General features: G+C 41.8%; 1 protein-coding gene across 1 annotated transcript; it reads right to left on the reverse strand.

Annotated features, from left to right (window-relative positions):
- Positions 1 to 7360: 7360 nt before the first annotated feature.
- On the reverse strand, positions 7361 to 16006 carry arhgap35b (Rho GTPase activating protein 35b). The gene is made up of 7 exons (XM_041952677.1): positions 15428 to 16006; positions 9480 to 13391; positions 9148 to 9289; positions 8678 to 8755; positions 8360 to 8491; positions 8010 to 8115; positions 7361 to 7886 (listed from the first exon to the last, which is right to left on the reverse strand). The coding sequence occupies exons 2-7, from the start codon at positions 13197 to 13199 to the stop codon at positions 7475 to 7477; spliced, it is 4590 nt and encodes a 1529-aa protein (XP_041808611.1). The 5' UTR covers positions 13200 to 13391; positions 15428 to 16006; the 3' UTR covers positions 7361 to 7474.
- Between the last annotated feature and the right edge of the window lie 4598 nt (positions 16007 to 20604).

Genomic DNA, 20604 nt, shown 5'->3' on the forward strand with positions numbered 1-20604 from the left:
GGCCAGCGTTCTGTCTAATTTTCCTTGGGATAGGTGTTCTCCCAGACAGAGACCCAGCTAACCCTACTTTTCATGTTCACCTGGGACTCTAGAAAAGAATTACTAACTCCAACTAACAGTTCCAGCCGGCTGGTGCTCAGCTCCGCTCAGTTCTCGCGGGATTGGCGCAGCAAAAAAACAGGAAGCGATTCTGTGGTCATTTGGAAATATTGACTAGAATTGAGGAGCTAAAGGCTCTTTGTTTATGATGATGAAGACTAAGATAGCCAGTATGAAGCTGTGTGGCCATCCTGTCTCTCATGCGCACACACATGCTGTCCTCCATAGTTTGAGTATTATTGTCAATTTGCAGGACTACCAGTTAAGTTCCCCTGTTCTTACTGTATCTTTCACCCTCTATGTGTCTCTTAAAGTCCCAAATAGCTATTGGCAGATGTTCTCTTCATGGTGATTCCAAAAAAAAAATGATTCAGGTTCACTTCCAAGAACAAAATTTCTATCACATTAATGTTCTCCACACATCTCTCTCCAGCTGAACAGTGTCTCACTTTTTAATCAAATCATGACAACCCAAATGAACCAGCTATAATTTCTCACATTACAAATAGAGAATATTTGGTATTATAAAGAATTTACATATATATTTCTATGTAGGTATATTATTGACATTTAAGTGAAATTATGACAAAGTATAAATGGTATGTACTGCAATAGTGTGGTATATACAGCAATTTAATGTTAATGTCAAATTTAAGAATGAGACAATCGCTCAATCATGAAATTTAAAAAAGGTTGGACTAATAAAAGAATAAGTTTAGCATATACGTATACGGGATGTTCTGTATGTTTCTGTATGTAGACCGACTAAGAGAAGAGTGTTTAGCTCCTGTATGGACAGAGTGGGCCCGTCAAAGCCCCGCGCTGAGGTGGGAAAAGAGCGACAGGCTACTGAGTATTAGTTTGAGCTCCTGAAGAGGCAGGCTGGCTGGGTGAACAGATGATTACCACCCTGGTCCGCAGCGCCTACTTTGCTGACGGCAGAAAAACAATCATGGCAGAAAGCCTTCTTTAACACTACATAAGTTTGCTCATGAGGACACAGGATCTTTGGCTCTGTTGAGCTTGTCTCGAGCCGGAGTGGTTGGTAATCACGGTAACATTCAGAACACAAAGAAGTTTAACGTGTGCTGCAAAGTGGTTACAGACTTGAGGCACGACGCAGAATTAAGGCTTCTGTCACAGGTATCGCATCCCACCATCTTCTCAGCCAGCCTCGGTGTCGCTGAGCCGATCTTTGCTCTTCAAAGAAACGGGCAACTAGCCGAAAGAATCCCAGTCATGATGTGAATGAAGAAAAATGATATAATGTTGAGCGATGTTATATGTCAGGGAGTTCAGTTTTTAAAAGGATATAATGTTCACTCAATTGATATCTTTGTTGTTGCCCTGTCTGAAGTACTGTATATGTCCCCCTTTCTTTATCTCCATACCCCTCCATTTTGCTCTAATGTACATTCACACAAGAACCTATTGGAATGTCTCTCTGAAACATCTCCATGATAGTGTTTTGTGGTGTATCTTTATTTACCCATTTGCTTTGTTTGTTTGTTTGTTTAGGGGAGGGGGTATCTGTTGGTCTGTTGATTTTGATTTCTAATATTCACTTTCATTTGTTTTGGGTTTTGTCAAAATGTTGGTTCCAGGGGCCAAACAGTACTAAGGTATGTGGCCTGTGGCTAAAACCGGTTCAGCCAAGTGAAATCAGGGACTCGTAGCTCTTTTGGTCACACAAACTACTGTTGTGTATATACCAGACTGGAGTCGGTCTGTAAACCTGAAGCGTTCAGACTCCCGTCCTTTTCCCCCAGTCAGATAAATTGAAGTAAAAATTCACCACGCTAAACATTCTCGATCCATCATCTCTACCTTTGTCAGTGTTGTTTATAGATTAAGTCTTGTACATAAACACAGTTTTGTATGAAGAGCTATTTTCGTCAGAATAAATCAGGGGACACATCAGGGTTGAATGCCCCAATTTCAAAATTGAAATAGTATCAAAAATAAAGTATTTTACTTCTGAAATGGGCAAAAAAAACAACATTTTTCTTTCCCTTTATGTTTTTGATACTAATTTGTTGAATTTTTATTCTTTTTTAAAGGTCTTTTGATGTTGTCATTCGTCCTATTTACTTTTTTTATTATCATTATTTTGTATTTTGTTCATCCTCAAAAAAAATCATTGCATGCTTGCTAAAAGGGAAAAATTGAAGGAAAAAATGTATGAAAATCAAAAACAAACAAAAAAAAATGTTGAGGGTATCCCAAACATTTGTTTGAGTTGCTTGTTATAGCAATTGCTTGTGTTCAAAAGTACATTTTCTATGAAAAGAAAGCAAAAACTAAAAAGATCATTCTAACACCTTGTGCAATAAAGCTATCTTTCATACGTCACGGCTTCTGTCATTCTCAGCAGGTTTGTTTGCTCGTCATCTGAACGTTGTTGAAATTACATTCATGTTAGATTTAACAGGTTGAAGCAGCACTGAAGCAGGTTGGCATTATACCAAAGCCAACACTACATCTAAGTCTAAATCTGGAGTATAAAAATCTGAGCATTTGGTGATTTAGCATTCTACTTCCATAAAAATTTGGGGGCGTTTGACGAATAAATTTTAAAGGGAGACATTACAGGTTAAAAGAAACAAACAACAAACAACATTTTTTTCATGCACTGGTCAGTTTGGAAATTTCTGGTCGTTTTTCTTTCATAACGTCTTATTTCAGACTAGTGGACAGAAAGCTTTTAAAACACACATTTTGATATGTATTCTGGTTCAGATTTTTGTTCTGGACATTTTTGCAAGTCAGCACACATTTGATAAATAATGCTTAATTTGCATATTTAAACACAATTTACAAAAAATTTGTCACAAACAATAATTTTCTTGCTGTGTGTAATCGACTGTAGACGCTTCACTGTAATATGTATTAGTTAAAATGTAGCCCTTTTCACCCATAGCGTCTCTCCTTAGAGAATGGACAACATTGAAGCAGACGCAGAGATATCCAGACTTGTAGTCCCTAGCCAAGCTTTCATAACACTGAATCCTTTACTTCCCATATACACTTCCCAGACCCTCCTTGCCTGATAAACGCCCACTTCTTTAAAACTGCAGGCTTTCTGTGATAAATTTGAAGCCCAAAACTAAAACAGTCCCTATAACCTCAACAGGGTTATTTCCTCAGACTTGACAAAGCTCCTCCAGAGCCACAGAAGTCATTATACAGCAGTGTTGTAGGCCTCATGACAAGTAACTTGAATTGAGAGAGTGCCCCTTTAAAAGTATAGCCTTGTAAATAAGTCTACAGACGGCCATACACACTGTAGGTACAGAACAACATGTATTTACTGTACACAACCTAATGTGTCAATGTGCAAGTGAAAGCCCCCAATATATAGTGCAATTATTCCCAATTTACAGTGTAATTTGGTGTCCCAGCACAGTACATATGATGCACACATAAAAAAATATCACCATATACCACCAACCTACACAGGACATGGACACAACAACAAAATGAGGATAGGCAAACTGGTTCAGGTTTATGTGGATTTGGGAACGTCAAACAATTTAACATGCAAAACTGAGCAGGCCTAAATGTAGGTTCAGGTGTAAGACCCACCATCACAGTGTGCTGTTAAGGGTGGGAGAGTGTGTGGTCCACTGAGGAACATATATAAGGATAGTAAATTCAGGTCAGTAATTGACTATATGCTCTCTTACTCTTGTGAGTGCTCCATGTAATAATATCAGTGTAATTGCTAATAAGCTACATTTACACTTAAACCAAGTCATAGCTCTCATTCAGTCAAATGTGCTGAATATTATTAAGAAACATCCCACGTATTGTATCTTCTCAGCCTGCATACACTTATGCTAAAACCACATTGCTCTAAATGACCTTATTCGCAGAAAATCAACAAAAGACACATTTGAATTTTTATTGCAATCAAAACATGGAAGTGGGTGATACAATGAATTAGTCGGATGTGTGAAAAAGTGTATAAAAAATATGTCTGGACTGGAAAAATAGCACAGCGTGGGCCAACATACAGGTGGTGAGCATACAGGAGATGAAGGTTGAGCAGCCCTTCATTGATTCACTGTAACTGCGAATTTGGTGTAATTGTCTCAGATTTCTGGAAACAGATCTCTGTTTGGTCTCAGAGATGCATCCGAACACAGAGCAGCCATCAGACAGATAGTGAGAATAAACCCAATAAAAGCAGAGTCACGTCGGAAACATAAGGAGTGGACGGGAAATGGGACAATAATAAAATGTAAGAGCCACATAACCCTTTTCCTGGAAGATGCCCTCTTCTATGTAGCTCTACTGCCATGTGGCCACAAGATGGCGTCATAACATTACAAAGTCTGATCTCTCCACCTGAGTGAACAGATACTGTGAGGAAAGTATTGTACTAAAAGAGTGCAGTCAGTCATGACGGATATGCTGTGAATAATTGATGTTTTTCAGAGTCACCTGCACCAGTGCCTAAACACTACAGCTTCTAGTTACTACAGCAGAGTCTCTCTGCATGTCGTGTGTGCAGAATTAAGTTTGTTTATTAGAAGGATGCTTCACTGAGAGCCGAGTTAAAAAGTGTGCTTTACACAGGCGTAGCTTGGGCCCTGATTATCTCTGGGGAGCAGCAGTCGTGTATTCATGCCTTGATGTGTTCGTTCACCAAAGTGTCAGTCAGGAAAATAATTTAAACCACAATATCATTCCACAGTGGAAAATGTGGACAATAATGGCATGTCTCATATTTTGTCAGATGACAGCAGGGTGCAACGGGGCTTTTCAATAAAACCTGTCATGGGCCTTCTCCTTGACTTTCACATAATACTGAAAATTGCAACCAACAAAATTACATGCTTCATATTCTTGATATTCTCTGGTCCCCATTGTTGTGACAGCTGCTACAGTGTGACTTCCTAAATTCTGATCAGAAAATGCATTTTCAACAATGATCCCATCTCGCTTGAAACTTGAGGTTCACAAACTGTGCCATTAATGGATGGAGGTGCCTCTCGAGCTTTACAAGGCTCAATGAAAGACGAGAACACACGCACCACAAGAAAGCTGAGGACAATTTTACAAGATTTAATTTATTAACTATTATACAGTTCACATAAGGCCTTCATCTTCAAACACTTTTCTCAGTCAGACAAATTCCATGGTTTGCTCTTGGTGCACAGTACATAAACTTTCACGTTTCAGCTACTTCACTTGTAGTATTTGTTTTGTTCTCGTACTAATTTTCATGTTTTAAAACAGGGAGAGGCTTTCATCCTTCTCCCTTGGTGTGTTTTTTAAATCATGCACTAAACTTAAGTGGCCTTGAACCATTCACAAAAATTGTAAAAATGGACTTTCAATCATTGAAATACACACTAGAAATGTTTTCTACCATTGACTAAAGGGTGGTGTTCCCCAACATACAAATAAACAACCATTATAGAGTAGTATGCACTCACTTTTTGCTCACTGAACAGCAGATTTGCCACAGTTGTGTCAGAAGTCAAGTGATGCAGTAAGATTATTTCCTCCCAGGAATCATGTTACAGGGGGACAGTTCCTCGGTTGGTTCTGCGCCAGTCTTAATGTTACAGCTTACAGCTCTGAGCAGTTTGAGAAGTGCCCTCAGTTTACTCCAGTGAACACATAAAATGACTGGCTTCCAACGGCATCATGATTCCCATAGTACCAGTAAGTGATGATCCCAATTACTACTACAACCAATGATCTAACTAGTCAACTGGTCATTGTTGCAACCAAGAACCATAACTGAGCCACAATCATCCAGAACTTACATGTCTGGTGGTCAATTTTTACTTGTTCCCATTGAACAGACAGTGCTTCCTCTCATGCGATTAATGGTTAAAATCATCAGGTCTTCATTAACAGTGCTACCACTGAAACTGTGCTGCTTGTTTTCCATGAAGAGGGAGGGCAATACGCCAGCACAAAACTAATTCACTAGAGCAGGTAAACGGCCGGTGTTGCTTCCTGAACGTGTCCCATTCACAAACATTTAACTTCTACTGATCATTGTATTGTATAGCAGGACTAGCAGTAACAGTGCGTTGAGAATACTAAACCTTCAGAGTTAAAGGTCCTTAACATTAGATGAATACAAAGAGCTTGGTTTGATAGACAGCCACAGCAACACATCCAGCAACCTATCATGTTTCAAGCGTTTGGTTTCCATGGTCACCAGATGGCAATGGAGAGTTGTGTTATGGTATGACTAGGTTACACATTCAAAAATGGCAAAATTTTTCCTTCACTTGACTGATGGCAGGCAACGTCCTCTCTGATATTATAATGGTCTAATTAATCCAAACTTCCCTAAAGATCACTCTGATCAACCACCAGCTAGAAAGAGGACAAACTCAAAAAGAAAACTATTTTTCACATGGCTGGATGAATGAGGAATTTGAGTAGATTCAGATTTCCCATCAACCTAAAATGGGACCTCTGGATCGACTTAAACAACTTAAGTTTTTACAAAAAGATCTTGTTTCACAAGCCTGCACTGATGCCACGCTCAACCACTGAACAAACAATATGAACGATTAATCAATGTGGCATTTCTTCTAATTTAACACTACACTATCAAAAAGTGCTTCAGATAAGTTTGTGGATACAAAAACAAGTTTGATGTAAACAAAGTTTGATCTGCCAGAGCTCTGTAGAGGCAATGGGTATGGCTGTTTGAGCTGTGAAATTAAAAACACTCACGAAAACAGTATGTCAACAAAAACAAAAACCCTTTTGAGGGAAAAACAACAGTGATCATTAAAGTGCATCCCTGGATGTGAGCCCCCCAACCCTCCCCTCCCCATGCTGACCCCTCAAGTAGAGCCGATGAGAGAAACCCCAAAGGCAGACAGAGGAACCTCTGCTACATGGAGCAAACTGCTGCCCAAAGGACCTACAGAGGAACAGTCTAAAAATCCAGTGGCAGTACTTTCATGAGAAAAAAACTAAAACAGTTTTAAGCAGATAAAAACATGGAGGCCACAAATCAATTCTTCCAGCTTGGCATAGAGGTTTCTATTTCTTGGTAGAGTAGGATAAGTGGTGACTGTTGACAGAAGAGAGACTTTCTGTGACAGCAACCTCTGTCCTCCACTTCTGATCTGATGATGTCAAATCCAGGCGATCAGGGGTTCAGAGGGCAGAGGAAGAGTCACTGATAATTGTAGCCTGCCCTGATGCACACAAGTATGGACACAAATGACAGGTTAGGGATGTTTCTCAGACACTTCCCATCTCCTCTCTTCATAAACTAGGCAGTCCATGATCAAAAATGTTGTGTGCAAGTGCACGTTGTTTTTTTTTTAGTGTGTGTGTTGGTGATAAGGTCCAGCATCATCGTGGGCACACGTGGTTTCACCGTCTCTCACAGTGTCTCTTGTTCGGCAGGGGAATGGTGGGAGTGGGGGTGCTGGTGGAGGGGAGGGAGCAGAGACTGCAGGGGAGACTGGGGGGTGGTGGGCGGGGACTGCTGCAGGGGGCTGAAGTGTGTGGTGGTGTGAGGAGGAGAGGAGCGGTAACAAGAGTAGGCAGAGCTCCCGCTGAGGGTGGTGGTGGGTGAGGCGGGGAGGCCTGCTAGGCCAGTGGGGGAGTCGAGGAGGGGCTGGTTGTAAAAGAAGAATGCACACTGGTGGATGAAGGTCTCGATGATTGTCTGGTAGGTGCGTGTGGCAGTCAGGGCATCCATAGTGGTGAAGTCCGGCCTCATGAGGGTGGGCCAGAAACAGATGGACAAGTTTTCACTGGTCATCAAGTTCACCCTGTTCAGCTGGCTCACCCTGAGAAAAACACACAAACAGAGACCAATGTATTCATAGCGTGCAGAAAAAAACAGATGGATGTCTACCACAGAAGACCAACAAATGCATGAAAGTGTTTTAAAGAGTAGACAGGGAACTTACTTGTGTAAGTGGCTCAGTACATATTTGAAGACATCATAATTCTCCCTGGGGAACTTCCTCAGGACATCCTTCATGGTATATAGCCTCTGTTCTCTGTCATTGATTTCTGCAGACACACACACACACACACACACACACACACACACACACACACACAGAAGTTAATATTAAAACTGAGACTCCATCATCGCACGAAGTAATTTGAAACTAAAACATCCCTCTGCACTACCAGGAAAATTCTTCTCGTCTTCTTCAGACCTGCAAAAACCTTCCCTACCCTCTTATCTCCTAAAAAAATAATCTTTTTATGTTCTAGTAAAGACCCTCCCAGCCCAGCAGTGTTTGCTTACTGAAAGCATCCAATAGGTCCACCTGCAGAGCGCAAGGCACCAGGGGCTCAGGCAGCTCAGAGAAGAAGCTTTTGAGGGCTCCAGCCACAGTGTTTATGGAGAAGTCTTTCTCCACTAGGTCTAATCCGTGGTCTACACAAGCAGAGTGACAGAGTTAAAGAGATCAGAGAAAATAAGCTCATCAGTAGTAGCTGTCATCAGGACCAAACAATCAGTTACATGGCACATTTCTTTGGTGACTGTGTTTATGTTTTGATTAGACAGCCGCATAATTACATGTCAAACAGCTGGTTCAAACAAGTGTGATGAGCAGCTCACCCTGTTCAAACTGCCGCTGCATGCTTTCCATCTCTGACTTGTTGCCGCTTACGCGGTACAAACCCTCGGTATTCAGGCCTGAGGAAAAAAGAGCGCAGCAGAGAAAAGGGGGAAGACGTGGGGTGGCACAGTGGGACACAAGCACAGCACAAACACTTCATTAGCCCCGTTGCAAACAGACATGACAATACAGATGCTGGCAGTTTCTAGAGGAGCACTGAACTCAATAACCCCTTGTATTACTTTTACACCACATTGTGGTCATGAACAGGTGCACTGGTCTGATCTACAATAGGCATGTTTAGGTGACTAATCAATAACATTAATGTACAGATATTTATCTATAGTGAAGAATAGAAACTGATAAATGATTTGTCAGTATTTATCAGAATAAAACTTAAAATCAGATTTTGCATACATCACATGCAAATGTTATAGATTAAAAAAGGTTAAAAGACAAATCAACTTACCTGTTGTCTCAATGAAGCGGACACACTTCTCGATGAAGAGTGGGATAGGCCTGTCTGGGGATACCACATTCACTAGAGGGACCCCAAAGTAGTTGCTCTCTGGGGGCTTGGGAATAGCTGGACGGGGCTTTGGTCTTGTTTTCTGCGAAGAGAGAAAGACAGAGGACTCTGAGTGTCTCAAACAGGGATAGTGCAATTATACAAATGGAGATAAGATGCTTTTTCATAAATGTTTTATCTAAGAAAATAGTTAAAAAAACAAGTAGTGAAATAATTAACAATTTCTATGAGATTAGAGATAGATAATTAAACACTAGTGGCATAAAACACACCTTGGCTGTCCGTCGCAGGCTCTTCAGAATGTTCCTCTTTTTTGGGTCCTCGCTCTCCTCATTAACAAGACTTTCCCCTTTCAGAGTCCCAAAGTCATCTTCCTTAGACTTTGGGAGAGCTCCCATCTCATCATCGCTGCCTATGAAGCTCGTGCGAAAGCTGCTGAACTTGCCAAGCCGCTTGGAGCGGTCCCGGTAAAGACGAGGTTTCACCCCCGCTGCCGAGAACTTCCTTCTTCGCTCCAGAGAGCTGCTGTCTGCCTCGCTGTCTGAGCCATTTCCATTGGAGTGCATCCTGTTGGAGTTGCGGATGGTGATGATTTTGCCTTGTGTGCTGTCATGTGGCACTGAGTAGATGATCTCTTCATTGCTAGGGCGGGGTTTTGAAACAGCGTCAATGGGTTCAGCATAGTCTGAGGGATCGTAGCCCACATCACCACCAGGAACCCAAGTAACAGCAGAGGGCAGGGAGCGACGATGACCTAGTGTGTCGATGTATGGGTTACGGCTCACCTTCCGGAAGTCAAAAGTGACACCCGGTTTAACTCTCACTTGCGGGGGAACTTTGTTGTTGAGTTTGTTCTCAAAGTCTCTGATGTCAGAGATGACAGAGATGTCACTGGAATCTAAGTCAGGCAGGTTGAAGCCCCCACCATGAGAAGTGAGTGTGCCATCATAGTATGGTGGTGATGGTTCTACATCATCCTCTGAATCCAGGAACATGGTGACAGGACTGGGAGAACTGCAGCGTGGGGAGTACACATTTTCATTGGTGCATGCTTCAGCAACATTATCGTACATGTGTGTGGCCTCCACAATGTTGCGTTTCTCTACTACTTCCATCAGAAAAGAGTGGAACATTTCTATCCTGTGCAGGCCTCCCACCACGCCCCCGGATCCACAAACCACACTATTGAAACGACCCTCAATTTCATGGGCTAACTCCTCCCCCTGGATCAGCTGTTCACAGGCATAGTCGCTGTCAGTGAGCTCTGCCTGGCTATCTCCCACTGCCAACAGCTGAACTGGGATGATGTCCTGAACCTCACACAAGAAGGCACACAGGGTCTCCAGGGAGGCTTTTCGGGAGACCGAGTACACAGCAATGTAGCCGTGAACTAGCCTGCTCTTCCGCAAAGTGAAGGAGGCATGGTACGAGAGCAGAGAAAGCTCTATAGCCAACTTGTGTCCACCAACTGTCTGCTCCAGCAACACAGAAGTGCCACTATTAGACATGGGCCTGCAGTGCTGATGCATTAGGAAAGGGGACAGGAGCTGCTCAATGTCATAGGAGTCTCCACACATTAAGCACATGACAATCCGAAGGTCTGCCTCTGGGACTGGCTGATGAGGAGAGTCTCTGAGGCCTGGAGGCTCAGGGAGGAGGGGTGGGGAGCTGCTACTGAAGGATGTGCTCCTCCTAATATCCAGAAGGCCCCTCAGCACCTGGTTGATTTGGGTTTCATTGACATTATGGCCGTAACCCACACCAGGGGAAGCAGGGTCTAAAAAGCTACACTGCAGTCTCCTTGCAACCTGCTGTCCCTGTGTTATTAGGTTTAAGGCAGTTTCTCCACCTATATCCACATATGATCCTACGCCTCTTTTAGTGACTAAAAGCAGCGATGTTGGCAGCTGTGCCAGCTGGCTATCCCGCCGACCTAAAGTTGATTCCCTAAGTCGTTCAAGGCTTTCAACCACGTAGGAGAGGGACTCTTTTGAATTATACAGACACAGACATCCGTGAGGGGTGAAAGTGGGGGTGCTAAAGGAATTTACTGGAAGACGTACATTTCCCTCAATAGGCCGCAGTGTCAATTCATACATCTTCCCGTCTAACACATACCAGTCATCGTTTGTGCAGAGAGCCCTAATCTCATTGGCAAATTCTCTGGCAAGTCCATCCTTCCCTAGTATGACAAGGTTAATTCTGTCAGCCTTTGTGTCCCCAAAATGAGCTTTCACATCAAAAAAGGGGTAACACGTGGGGAAACGTGACACTAAGATTTGTTCAATCTTAGAATCTCCGCAGTGAGGACTGCTAGGGCAAGTCTCCTTGGTAGGGTGATAGACAAAGTGGATATGTTTCAATACTAGAGCATCTCTTTCAGCTGGAAGCTTTTGTAGGGCCTTGAACCTCTGTTCCTCCCCCAGAACCTCCTGAATTGCTCCCATCTTCTCCTTGCTTGGCTTGGCATCCACCTCAAGCTCATAAAAAAGCTCAGAGTACTCCAGTAAGAGCTCCTGGAAGTCTTCCTTAGCACGGTCAATGATCTCCTTCTGATGGCGGTTGTACAGGTCTAAGTACTCTGGCTCCTCAAGCCACTGGTAGAACTCTTCATTCATGATAAAGCTGCGGGCCTCCTCCCACGGTTTGCCAGGTGTGACAAAGGGAGAGGAAGCTAACTTCTGCTTAAACTCCAGCCTCATCTCTGCCCGTCTGCACTCATTACGCAGATGTTCCAGGTGGGCGTTAAATATTTCCTCTGCTTCAGCAGTCTCCAGTAGGTCTGAAGGTATTCGCTCATCTTCCATGTTATCAATGTGAGATGTATCCTCCCATGGTGAGTCCTCCAGAACAACAAACCAGTGGGCAAAGTGCTGCTTGGACTCCAGGACTTTCTGTACCCCAGACCAGCTCAGCTGATCGATCTCATCCAGGTCAGGCACCAAAGAACTAAGTGCTAAAGGAAGAGTGCTTAAGTATATTTTGCGACGCCTCTCAATATGTTCCTGCTTCAGACGGTAGACATGCTGTTGAAAAAGCTTCTTGCATTTAGCCGTTCCCTCCAAGAACACATATTCTTTGTACTCTGGGGAGGTGTTCATGCGTCGACTGGTGTTTAACCAGGTTTCATTATGATTCTTTACTATACGGTTGATTAGCCATTCATAGCGATCCTTGGCAGAAGCTATCTGCTGACTCTGGAGCTTTAGGGCTTCAAAATAAGGAATGATCTTGGGCTTGCCCCTACTTTTATCAATAAGTTGAACCAAAGTGAGGAAGGCAAGGTCCACATTTATATTTGAGCGTGCAGATGTCTCAACTACTGGTAGACTCTTTTTTGTGATAGCAAAAGTATGCGCATCTTTGATGTAGCGCTCAACTCCTTCATCACATTTGGTGAGGACCAGCACAATGGGCTTCTTAGTCTTGCTAAGCTGACCATACAGATTAGTGACAAATTTCAGCTGGTCATCAAAGTTGCGGTTCATGCCACGGCTGACATCAACGCAAAGCAGGAAGCCATCAACCTGCAGCTTGCCCTCCGGCATTTGTTTTTGCTCAAAGTCTTGCTCCAGACCAAGCTGATCCGTACAGAAGTACATGAGTTTCTCAGCTGAAGCTAGCTTGGTTGCAGCTGCCCGTTTGATATAGGGCTGCATAGCAGTGCTACGATGAGGCTGAAATGTCTGGTCATCAATAAATTCAGTTTGCTCCACAACATGCATCCTGCACTCAGGCCCCTCCTCCAGAACCCGTGACACCTCCCCCCAAAACAGAAAGTGATCATTATTAACCACTCGACCCCCAAAGTCACTGGTGCTCAACACTGATGTGTGGTCCAGGTAGAAGTCATCAGCACTAGGTCGTACAAATCTATTACACAAGCAGGACTTGCCAACCCCACATTGCCCCTTCTCTTTCTCTGTTCCTGACAATCCCACCACAATGAGGTTGTAAATGGGTGATCGGGCATCTTGCTTTTTCGCCATCATAGTCTGCTGACGCTCATCCTGCCATAAACAGGCACTGTAGAAAGGGGTTCACTTGAATGTTTGTCCATAAAGTTGCTGATCCACAGTGGAGATCAGATTTCACTTTCTTCTGCCAGGCTTCGATTTTAATAAATTGCAGCGCAGTGATATGAGCAGAGGGTTCTTTCATTCATTCCTTACATGAATCAGATCCTGTCAGAAAAAACAACAACAACGATCAGACAAACTGAGCAATCAACAAAACTACATTTGAATTAAAATGAGAAAAAGATGAAAAATTGAAAAACTGCAAATAGGGCAAATACCAGACTCTTAACCTTAGAATATGTAAAACAATAATATTTCACCGTTAAAGAATGCTACTTTATGTGGTAATGGACCTTTTGTTATGGTATTAATGAAAGTATTTTTGCTAACAAAATGTTCAGTCCCTGCGCAATTTCTGTCAACTTGCATAAGGCCTTTTTATACTTCTATTTTTAACAGCTGAGTGATCTCTAATAACAAAATATGACAATGCCAAGAGGCCCAGTGAACCTCTCAATGTTGAAGGCTGGGGATAATGCCTAAGATCTTAATTCAGCTGGTGAAGGCTCTAACTAATGTCCATGATCATGACTATGGCCTTGATCATGTGTCAAATCTGATCATTTGCCAAAAGCAATTAATTGTCACATGTGTGAAATTACTGCTTTATTGTTATCACTATACACACTGAGTTGTTATCAAACAGCGCTGTAGTTTCTGGCATCATATCCAGCCATCAGCAAAAGCATAATGAAGACAGTGTTACAGGACCAGTAATGTCAGTCACACACAATATGTCCTGGCAGGGGCCATTGTACAAGTAATGGCCAAAATAATGTAAACACAATAGGAAGCACACTGACTTTTGCAAAATTCATTAAATTGTAGATTAACTGTCCATTCTAGCACTGCACTATTATTCTCACTGCTGAATTAATATGCTGATTACTTTCTCAAATAATTTATTTCAGAAAGCCCATCACACTTTGCCTGAGCCCAAGGTGATGCGTGCATTTGCTAGTTTTTTACTGACCAACAGTCCAAAGCCCAAAAGATAATTTATTTACGATCAAAGAAAACTAAAACCAGCAAATATTCACATGGGAGAAGGTGGACCAGTTTCCAGCATTTTAGCCTAACTTGCACTTCAATTTAAATATGATTTTGACTACCAAAACTATTGCCAATCAATCTTACATCCATCATCTTATTGATTGTTCAGCTTATCACAGCTCTGGTCCACTCATCTGATGATGAATTCCTATATCAAATCAGTATCAAAATGATGACATTAACACTATGAGAAATGTTGGGAGTGGTGCTCTTTAAAGGACCATGTCAGCTGATCAGTGAGTGAGGTGACAAGCATGAAAATGACTATGTTGTTTGCACCTCAGCTTTTCAACCTCACTGAAACAGCAGCTATGAGCCCGATCTCCAAAGACAACACAGTGAATGAATGAAGGACTTGATAACAGAGTCAAAAACATGTGTAATCTATGCCAAAGGACACGGAACTCACTCCTCATGTTAAGATATTTAATGTTCCGTTATTATAGCATTGATTAAGACCTCCATTATTTTAGCACCGATGCAATTCTGAACAGTCAGCGCGTAATTTTTTACATAGGGGCAAAAATGTCGAAATGCAGAACTTCACGTTATGTGGAATATAATTCACTGGATGTAAACATTATGAGAAAAAAGCGGAATTGTAGGCTTCTAAAGAAATATCCTGTCACATGAAGTGACCGCACATTAACAGCTCCGGCAGGGTCAAAAGCAACCATGGGCAGTCCACACTGCTCAGCTGAGCTAGGCCTGATACCCAAATGAACAGACAAGTTTTTTTTTGCAAATAAAAACTAAACCAGCGGAATCAAAACAGTTCACTAAAGCGCATCTTCAAGCCATTTCATTCACATAACCCACGCACAGCTCTAAGAGCTTTGTAACGTTGTGCGTTTCGCAAAGGATTAACAGTTATGGGCTACAGGGTGCACAGAGAGGGGCTGACCACGCCAGGCCTGCTGTCTACATAATGAAATCGCGGAGCCCAAATCTGAGATAGCTTACCTTCTCAACACCGACAGATACTGTTTGAAGGGAATTTATTTACCCAACTGTCTAGGGTGTAGCACTCGACAGCTTCACCACGAAACAGCCCATAAAGACGAGCAGAGAGCATGTAGGGTACATACCATCGCATTTCTCCCTTTCTCCTCTTGCATCTGTCAGGCCAGCGCTTGCCGCAGCCCTCGCCGCCTGATGTGCATGAGCATAAAGCCGCAGAATTCACTGTATGTCGTCTCAATTCACAGATAATACTGATATTACTACAACTTGCGCAATGGGGTAATTTGATTTAAATATCCATTACCCATGCCCGGATTCTCGTGTTTAGCATCACTGTTTTCGTTGCGATTAAACACGGGGAAGGAAGAAATAAATATCCCAAATAATAGAGCAATCCAATTCTGTTCTTGCAAGGGCTTTTCCTCATGAGAAATTCAGGCGTATGAAAATCTGCTTAGCCGTCTCCTTCTTGGTTCACCACGTTGCTTTTTCAATAATTATTCTGTCCATTGTTGTGCCCACATAATGCTGGGCCGGTCGCGCACACGAGACAACGGTGAGTTTGTTGAAATCGCCGTGGTGTTTCGTCTGAAAATATGCTTCCACTGCAACAGAAATTGCTCATGCCCCGCTCTATTCGTGAGCAGATTGCGTGTGTGAAAGTGGTATTTCTGCCAGCTTTCCGATAATGGCGGCGGCCCTCCTCCCCGGACCGAGTTCGCCTCTTCTTTTCTTTGGGAAAAGGGAGCTGTGGAGACAGGAGCAGCGGAGAGAGGGACTCACCCAGCGGCGCCCTCACACAATTGCAGCAGGTCGGTCCGCTGCTGCTAGCTCACCAGTGTGCTGCATATGCGGGGCTCGTTACTCGGAAGTAATCGATTTCTCACCAGTCGGTCCATATTTCCAAAGTCTTGCCACAGTGTTTGTCCCATTCTCGGCCGAGAGCAGCCATTCGTTACTGCGATGAATAATTTTCCGTTACACCGGATAAAAAAAATCTCTGTCGCATCCTCTCGCGCGACCTTTGATAAACAATCCAGAGGTAAGCTAACGTTACTGCGCGTGCTGTGAATCACACTGAGTGTTACACTAACAGATGTCCCTTGTTCCTGCCAGCGTTGCGGTTACAACGTTACGACTCTAACTTGTAGCTAGGTTTGACATGTTTCACTCAGAGAAAGTAGCTTATAGGTTTCAAGACTACACAAACTCAGTTTTTGTACGGTTAAAGAAACTTCAGGTGAAGATTTAAATGTGATATGCGTTAACGTTACAAGTAACGTTAGGTAACTTACTGGCTAATTTTCACTAACTACTAACTAGCTAGTGTATGATTTTATCTGATATTAATGCTACTGTACGCCAGAAAACGTGATAAAGTAAATTGATTGATTTAATTGTTGAAGAGGATGGCATTTAAACTTTGCTCTGATTGTAAGTGTTTAGCTAAGAGAAATTTTAACTTAAATGTGAAATGACATGATTTTTTAATACCAGCTAGCACACCATCAGCGTTTTAGCTGTTAGCAGTTGATCCATGGGTAACACTTCTCTCAGACCAAACAGAGCCTAACTGGAAAGCTGTTATAATGGACAACAAACATAAGGTGTGTTGTTAAATACTGTAAATCTAGGCCAGTGGGTTAGCAGAAATATACAGAACTACTTTAGTACTGTACCAATGTAAAAATACTCCATTACAAGTAAGAGTCCTTCACTCAGAATCCTACCTAAGTAAAAGTTGATTCATATAATAAGCTACATTTACTTAATATATCAAATGTATAAGTACTAATTTTGCAGAAATGTAGCTATGGTGTCTGTTGCATTATTATTTGAGCTATTATTAGATTTTGATAATGATCCTGTAATGTTACTGCTGCAGCCAGAGCTACTTTGACTCACTACACAGCCAGTTAGGTTAGTCCAGCAGTTCTCAGTCAAGGGGTCGGACACCTCCAGAATGTCCCAAGATAAATCTGGGGCGTTGTGAGATGATTAATGCAAGAGGAAAGAAGAAAACAACAAAGTTTTGATGTTTTTGTTTGTTTCTTTTTTGTTGTTGTTTTTTGGTGAAATATTGAATAATTCAACCTCTCTGGACATTCAACAGTTACTGTAAACGTGAATAAGAATGTGAGGAGGAATGTCTCCCTTTGGTGGAACTGCTTACAGCTCATTGACATCTGAAAATGAAAAGCAGCCACAACTAGAAACTTTCTTATAAGGGGTCATAAACCTAAAAGTATGGGAACTTCTGGTTTAATCTTGAACAATGCATTTTAATTTAGAGGCTTATATGTTTTTTAATGTAACATTTTAATCTGAAAAGTAACTAGTATCTATAGCTAGCAGTATATTATATGTAGAAATATGATTTAAATTATATAATACTTCTGTCTGAAATGTGTTATCTCAAAAGTACCTCAAAATTGTACTTAAGTACTGTATTTAAGTAAATGTACTTAGTTATATTTTTACCTCTAAGTAAACAGAAAAAGAAACAGGGAAATAAGACTGCAGTCTGCACAGGGATCTCGAGAAGCCCTAGATTTTCCCAAAGTCCAAAGCAAAAAGAACATCAGTTCAGTAGAAATTGTATTTCAAAACATCTACACAGCAAATTGTTGTGGAGGTGAACAAGTATAGTCTTATAAGTTGGCCTGTGCAAATTCACAGTGTGGTACACTGCCACTCAGCTCTTCCACCTTTAACAGAGGCTGGCATCAGTCATCAGCATCATATCTGATTACTTTGCGCAGACCATTAACTTCAGTGTTGCCGCCTCCTAGCGGATTTATAGGCTATAAACTACCTGAAATTTTCTCTCACCTTTGCAATGAAGGCTTAATGCGGTCATAGTTTTTACTTCCTATAAAGATTCCAAGCTTTTTTCTAGAAAGTACCTTTGCTGTGCTGTAATTTTATCCGTCTGGATTCAGCGGTTCCCAGCAGGAGTGCATTTAGTCTGGGCTTCTGGGAGAAGAAAATCAGCCTGGCAATGGATTGTGGAGTCTATGAGCTTCACCTTCAGCTGCCCAAGTAACCAAAGTTGTGGCGACCGCCAGACTGCTACCGGAGGAGGATATGGAAAAAAGGGTTCACTGTTCAATTCTACTGTGGCTGCACGCACCGTGATCGTTAACTACGACAAGGTAGGCATATATGTATGTGTTTATGGTATATTATAGATATGCATGCACATTATACAGTATATGTGTGTTTGCATGTGTGTGTGTTTTTGGGATGTCATAAATGTTGTAGGCATTCTGTCACTGATTTTTGAATTATCCTGTTAAAAAACTGTGAGGGTTAAACAATGGAAATGTTCATCTGTTTATGGCACTAGATGAGAAGTTAAGCAGTCATTGGACTAATTAGGATTCATCTAGGAACCAAATTTAATTGTACTCCATCCCTTTCACAAAAATAGAGGCATGGGAGCCAGTTCAGTGTAGTTGATATTACTACCACTAGGCAGAGCCCTAAGCTTTAGTATAATTCAGAATGACAAGAGGAGTTGATTATAAGCTCACGCTTGTTATTGTCCCAGTGATCATGCAAGGTATGTTACATTATTGACCTGTGTGTTTCCACAGCTTCTTGATTCATGGGGTTTTGTTTTACACCTTTATCAATTTATAAAGTAGCCATTGGGGTGTAACAGGGATCTGGGGGATGAAAGGCAGTAGGGGTGAGAATGGGGTGAAACGGACAACAGATGGGTGCTGAGGGAGCTCAGCACAGACGGACAATAGGTGGGAAATGGCATCTCTAACAAGGACATAACAAACAGTTAAACAGTAAAAGCTAGGTTATGTAACCCAAAGAACATATATTCTTCATGTTTCTTCATGTTATAACTCTACACTGAAGCATGAAGAATGCAACATAATAGATCCGAGATTGGAAGGAAGGAAGAAAAACAGAAATAGACAATTTAACGATATAAAAGTTAGCATGGTAGCATTCAGATTAAATCGATTCTTGTTTCTAAAGATTATATCTGATACGCACTATCTCATTTATTCTGTCACGTACATTGTCTATGTGATGTGTGTGTGTGTGTGACAGAGAGAGAATTGGAAGAAAGAGAGGAGAAACAGCCCATTTTCCACCCCGCCCAAGTAAGTCATCATTCCACTGTGATTCATTGTTACACTGAATTGGAAAACCTTAGCAATTTAAATACAAAATGAGGGAAACAGAGGATTACCTCAGACCTCAGACTCAAACACTGTACACACAGGCAGTGAGTTTATGACAGGACGGCTATGCTAGGATTCTTTGGATTCCCTCCAGAGTATGTCAGATGTTCAGAATTAGCCTTAGAGTTTTTAATGTAATTAAGTGAAATTGAAGTCAGGCAGATGGTTGTATCTGCAAAAAACAAAAACAAAAAAAGGAATCTGTTTCGGTCTTAAATCTTATAATGTTTTGTTATTGAGTTTGACAGAAGTGCGTGTAGTGACAGTTGAGGGGCGTGTAGCCTATTCCTCAGAGGAAGTTGGTTTGACTCGATCCACTCTGTCCGACCTTACATATCTTAATAGCAGTTACACATTTTAGTGTTGGATTCCAGATAATCAAACATAACACATTAGGCTCTCTGCATTTTAAAGTAACATAGGAAGGAAACCATTTATAGCAGGTTGATGTAAACATGCAGGAGTTAGAGCTAAAATATAGAAAGGTATAGTTTACATCACAACTGAGCTCAAACGAATAGTCATGAAGGAAGACCCTGAACATCAGGAAATGGCTAGAAGGAAGGAAATCTTTTTTACAGGAACTTGCAAAACAAAGATAGGAACACTGATTGAAAAAACTCAGTTGGAAAATAAGGCAGGAGGATATGCCATAAGCTCAGGTGGTGAAGATGCACTCTGGAGTGGAAGTCTAGTTTCTTTCTGATTGACTTTAGTGTGTTTTTATTTCATTGGCAGTACGGTTGTGCCAGATGCTGTTATGTGTAATGTGTGCAGAGTAGAGAAACCACATGTGTTAGGAGAATACCCTCATGTTTTCCACATGCATGTGGTTATGCATGCTATGTCTTGGATGCCCTTCAAAGGTAAGACAAAAAATGCTGCCAGCAATCTATCTGCACTACATTCTGTGTGAGACGTCTGTGCACGGTTTTGACCTCAGAAGAACATTTCAAGTTGGCTTTTCTGATGGTTGGCTCCAAAAGAGTAGGCCTAAATAGGACTTCAGAAATACCCAAACATGCCCAACTGTGAATTTCTGAACAGAAACTGAGGTTTCTGTTAACATCTTTCAAAGGAATAAACGTGTAGTG

Source organism: Chelmon rostratus, chromosome 14, assembly GCF_017976325.1.
Source record: "Chelmon rostratus isolate fCheRos1 chromosome 14, fCheRos1.pri, whole genome shotgun sequence".
Taxonomy (NCBI): Eukaryota; Metazoa; Chordata; class Actinopteri; order Chaetodontiformes; family Chaetodontidae; genus Chelmon; species Chelmon rostratus.

What these genes read in the sequence shown, in the direction of transcription:
- arhgap35b (XM_041952677.1), bottom strand. Translation starts at nt 13,199, where the DNA reads ATGATGGCGAAAAAGCAAGATGCCCGATCACCCATTTACAACCTCATT. An exon ending in GCAGCGGCAGTTTGAACAGG is followed by an intron (nt 8,492 to 8,677) that starts GTGAGCTGCTCA and finishes CTGCTTGTGTAG; the next exon opens with ACCACGGATTAGACCTAGTG. An exon ending in GGACCTATTGGATGCTTTCA is followed by an intron (nt 8,116 to 8,359) that starts GTAAGCAAACAC and finishes GTGTGTCTGCAG; the next exon opens with AAATCAATGACAGAGAACAG.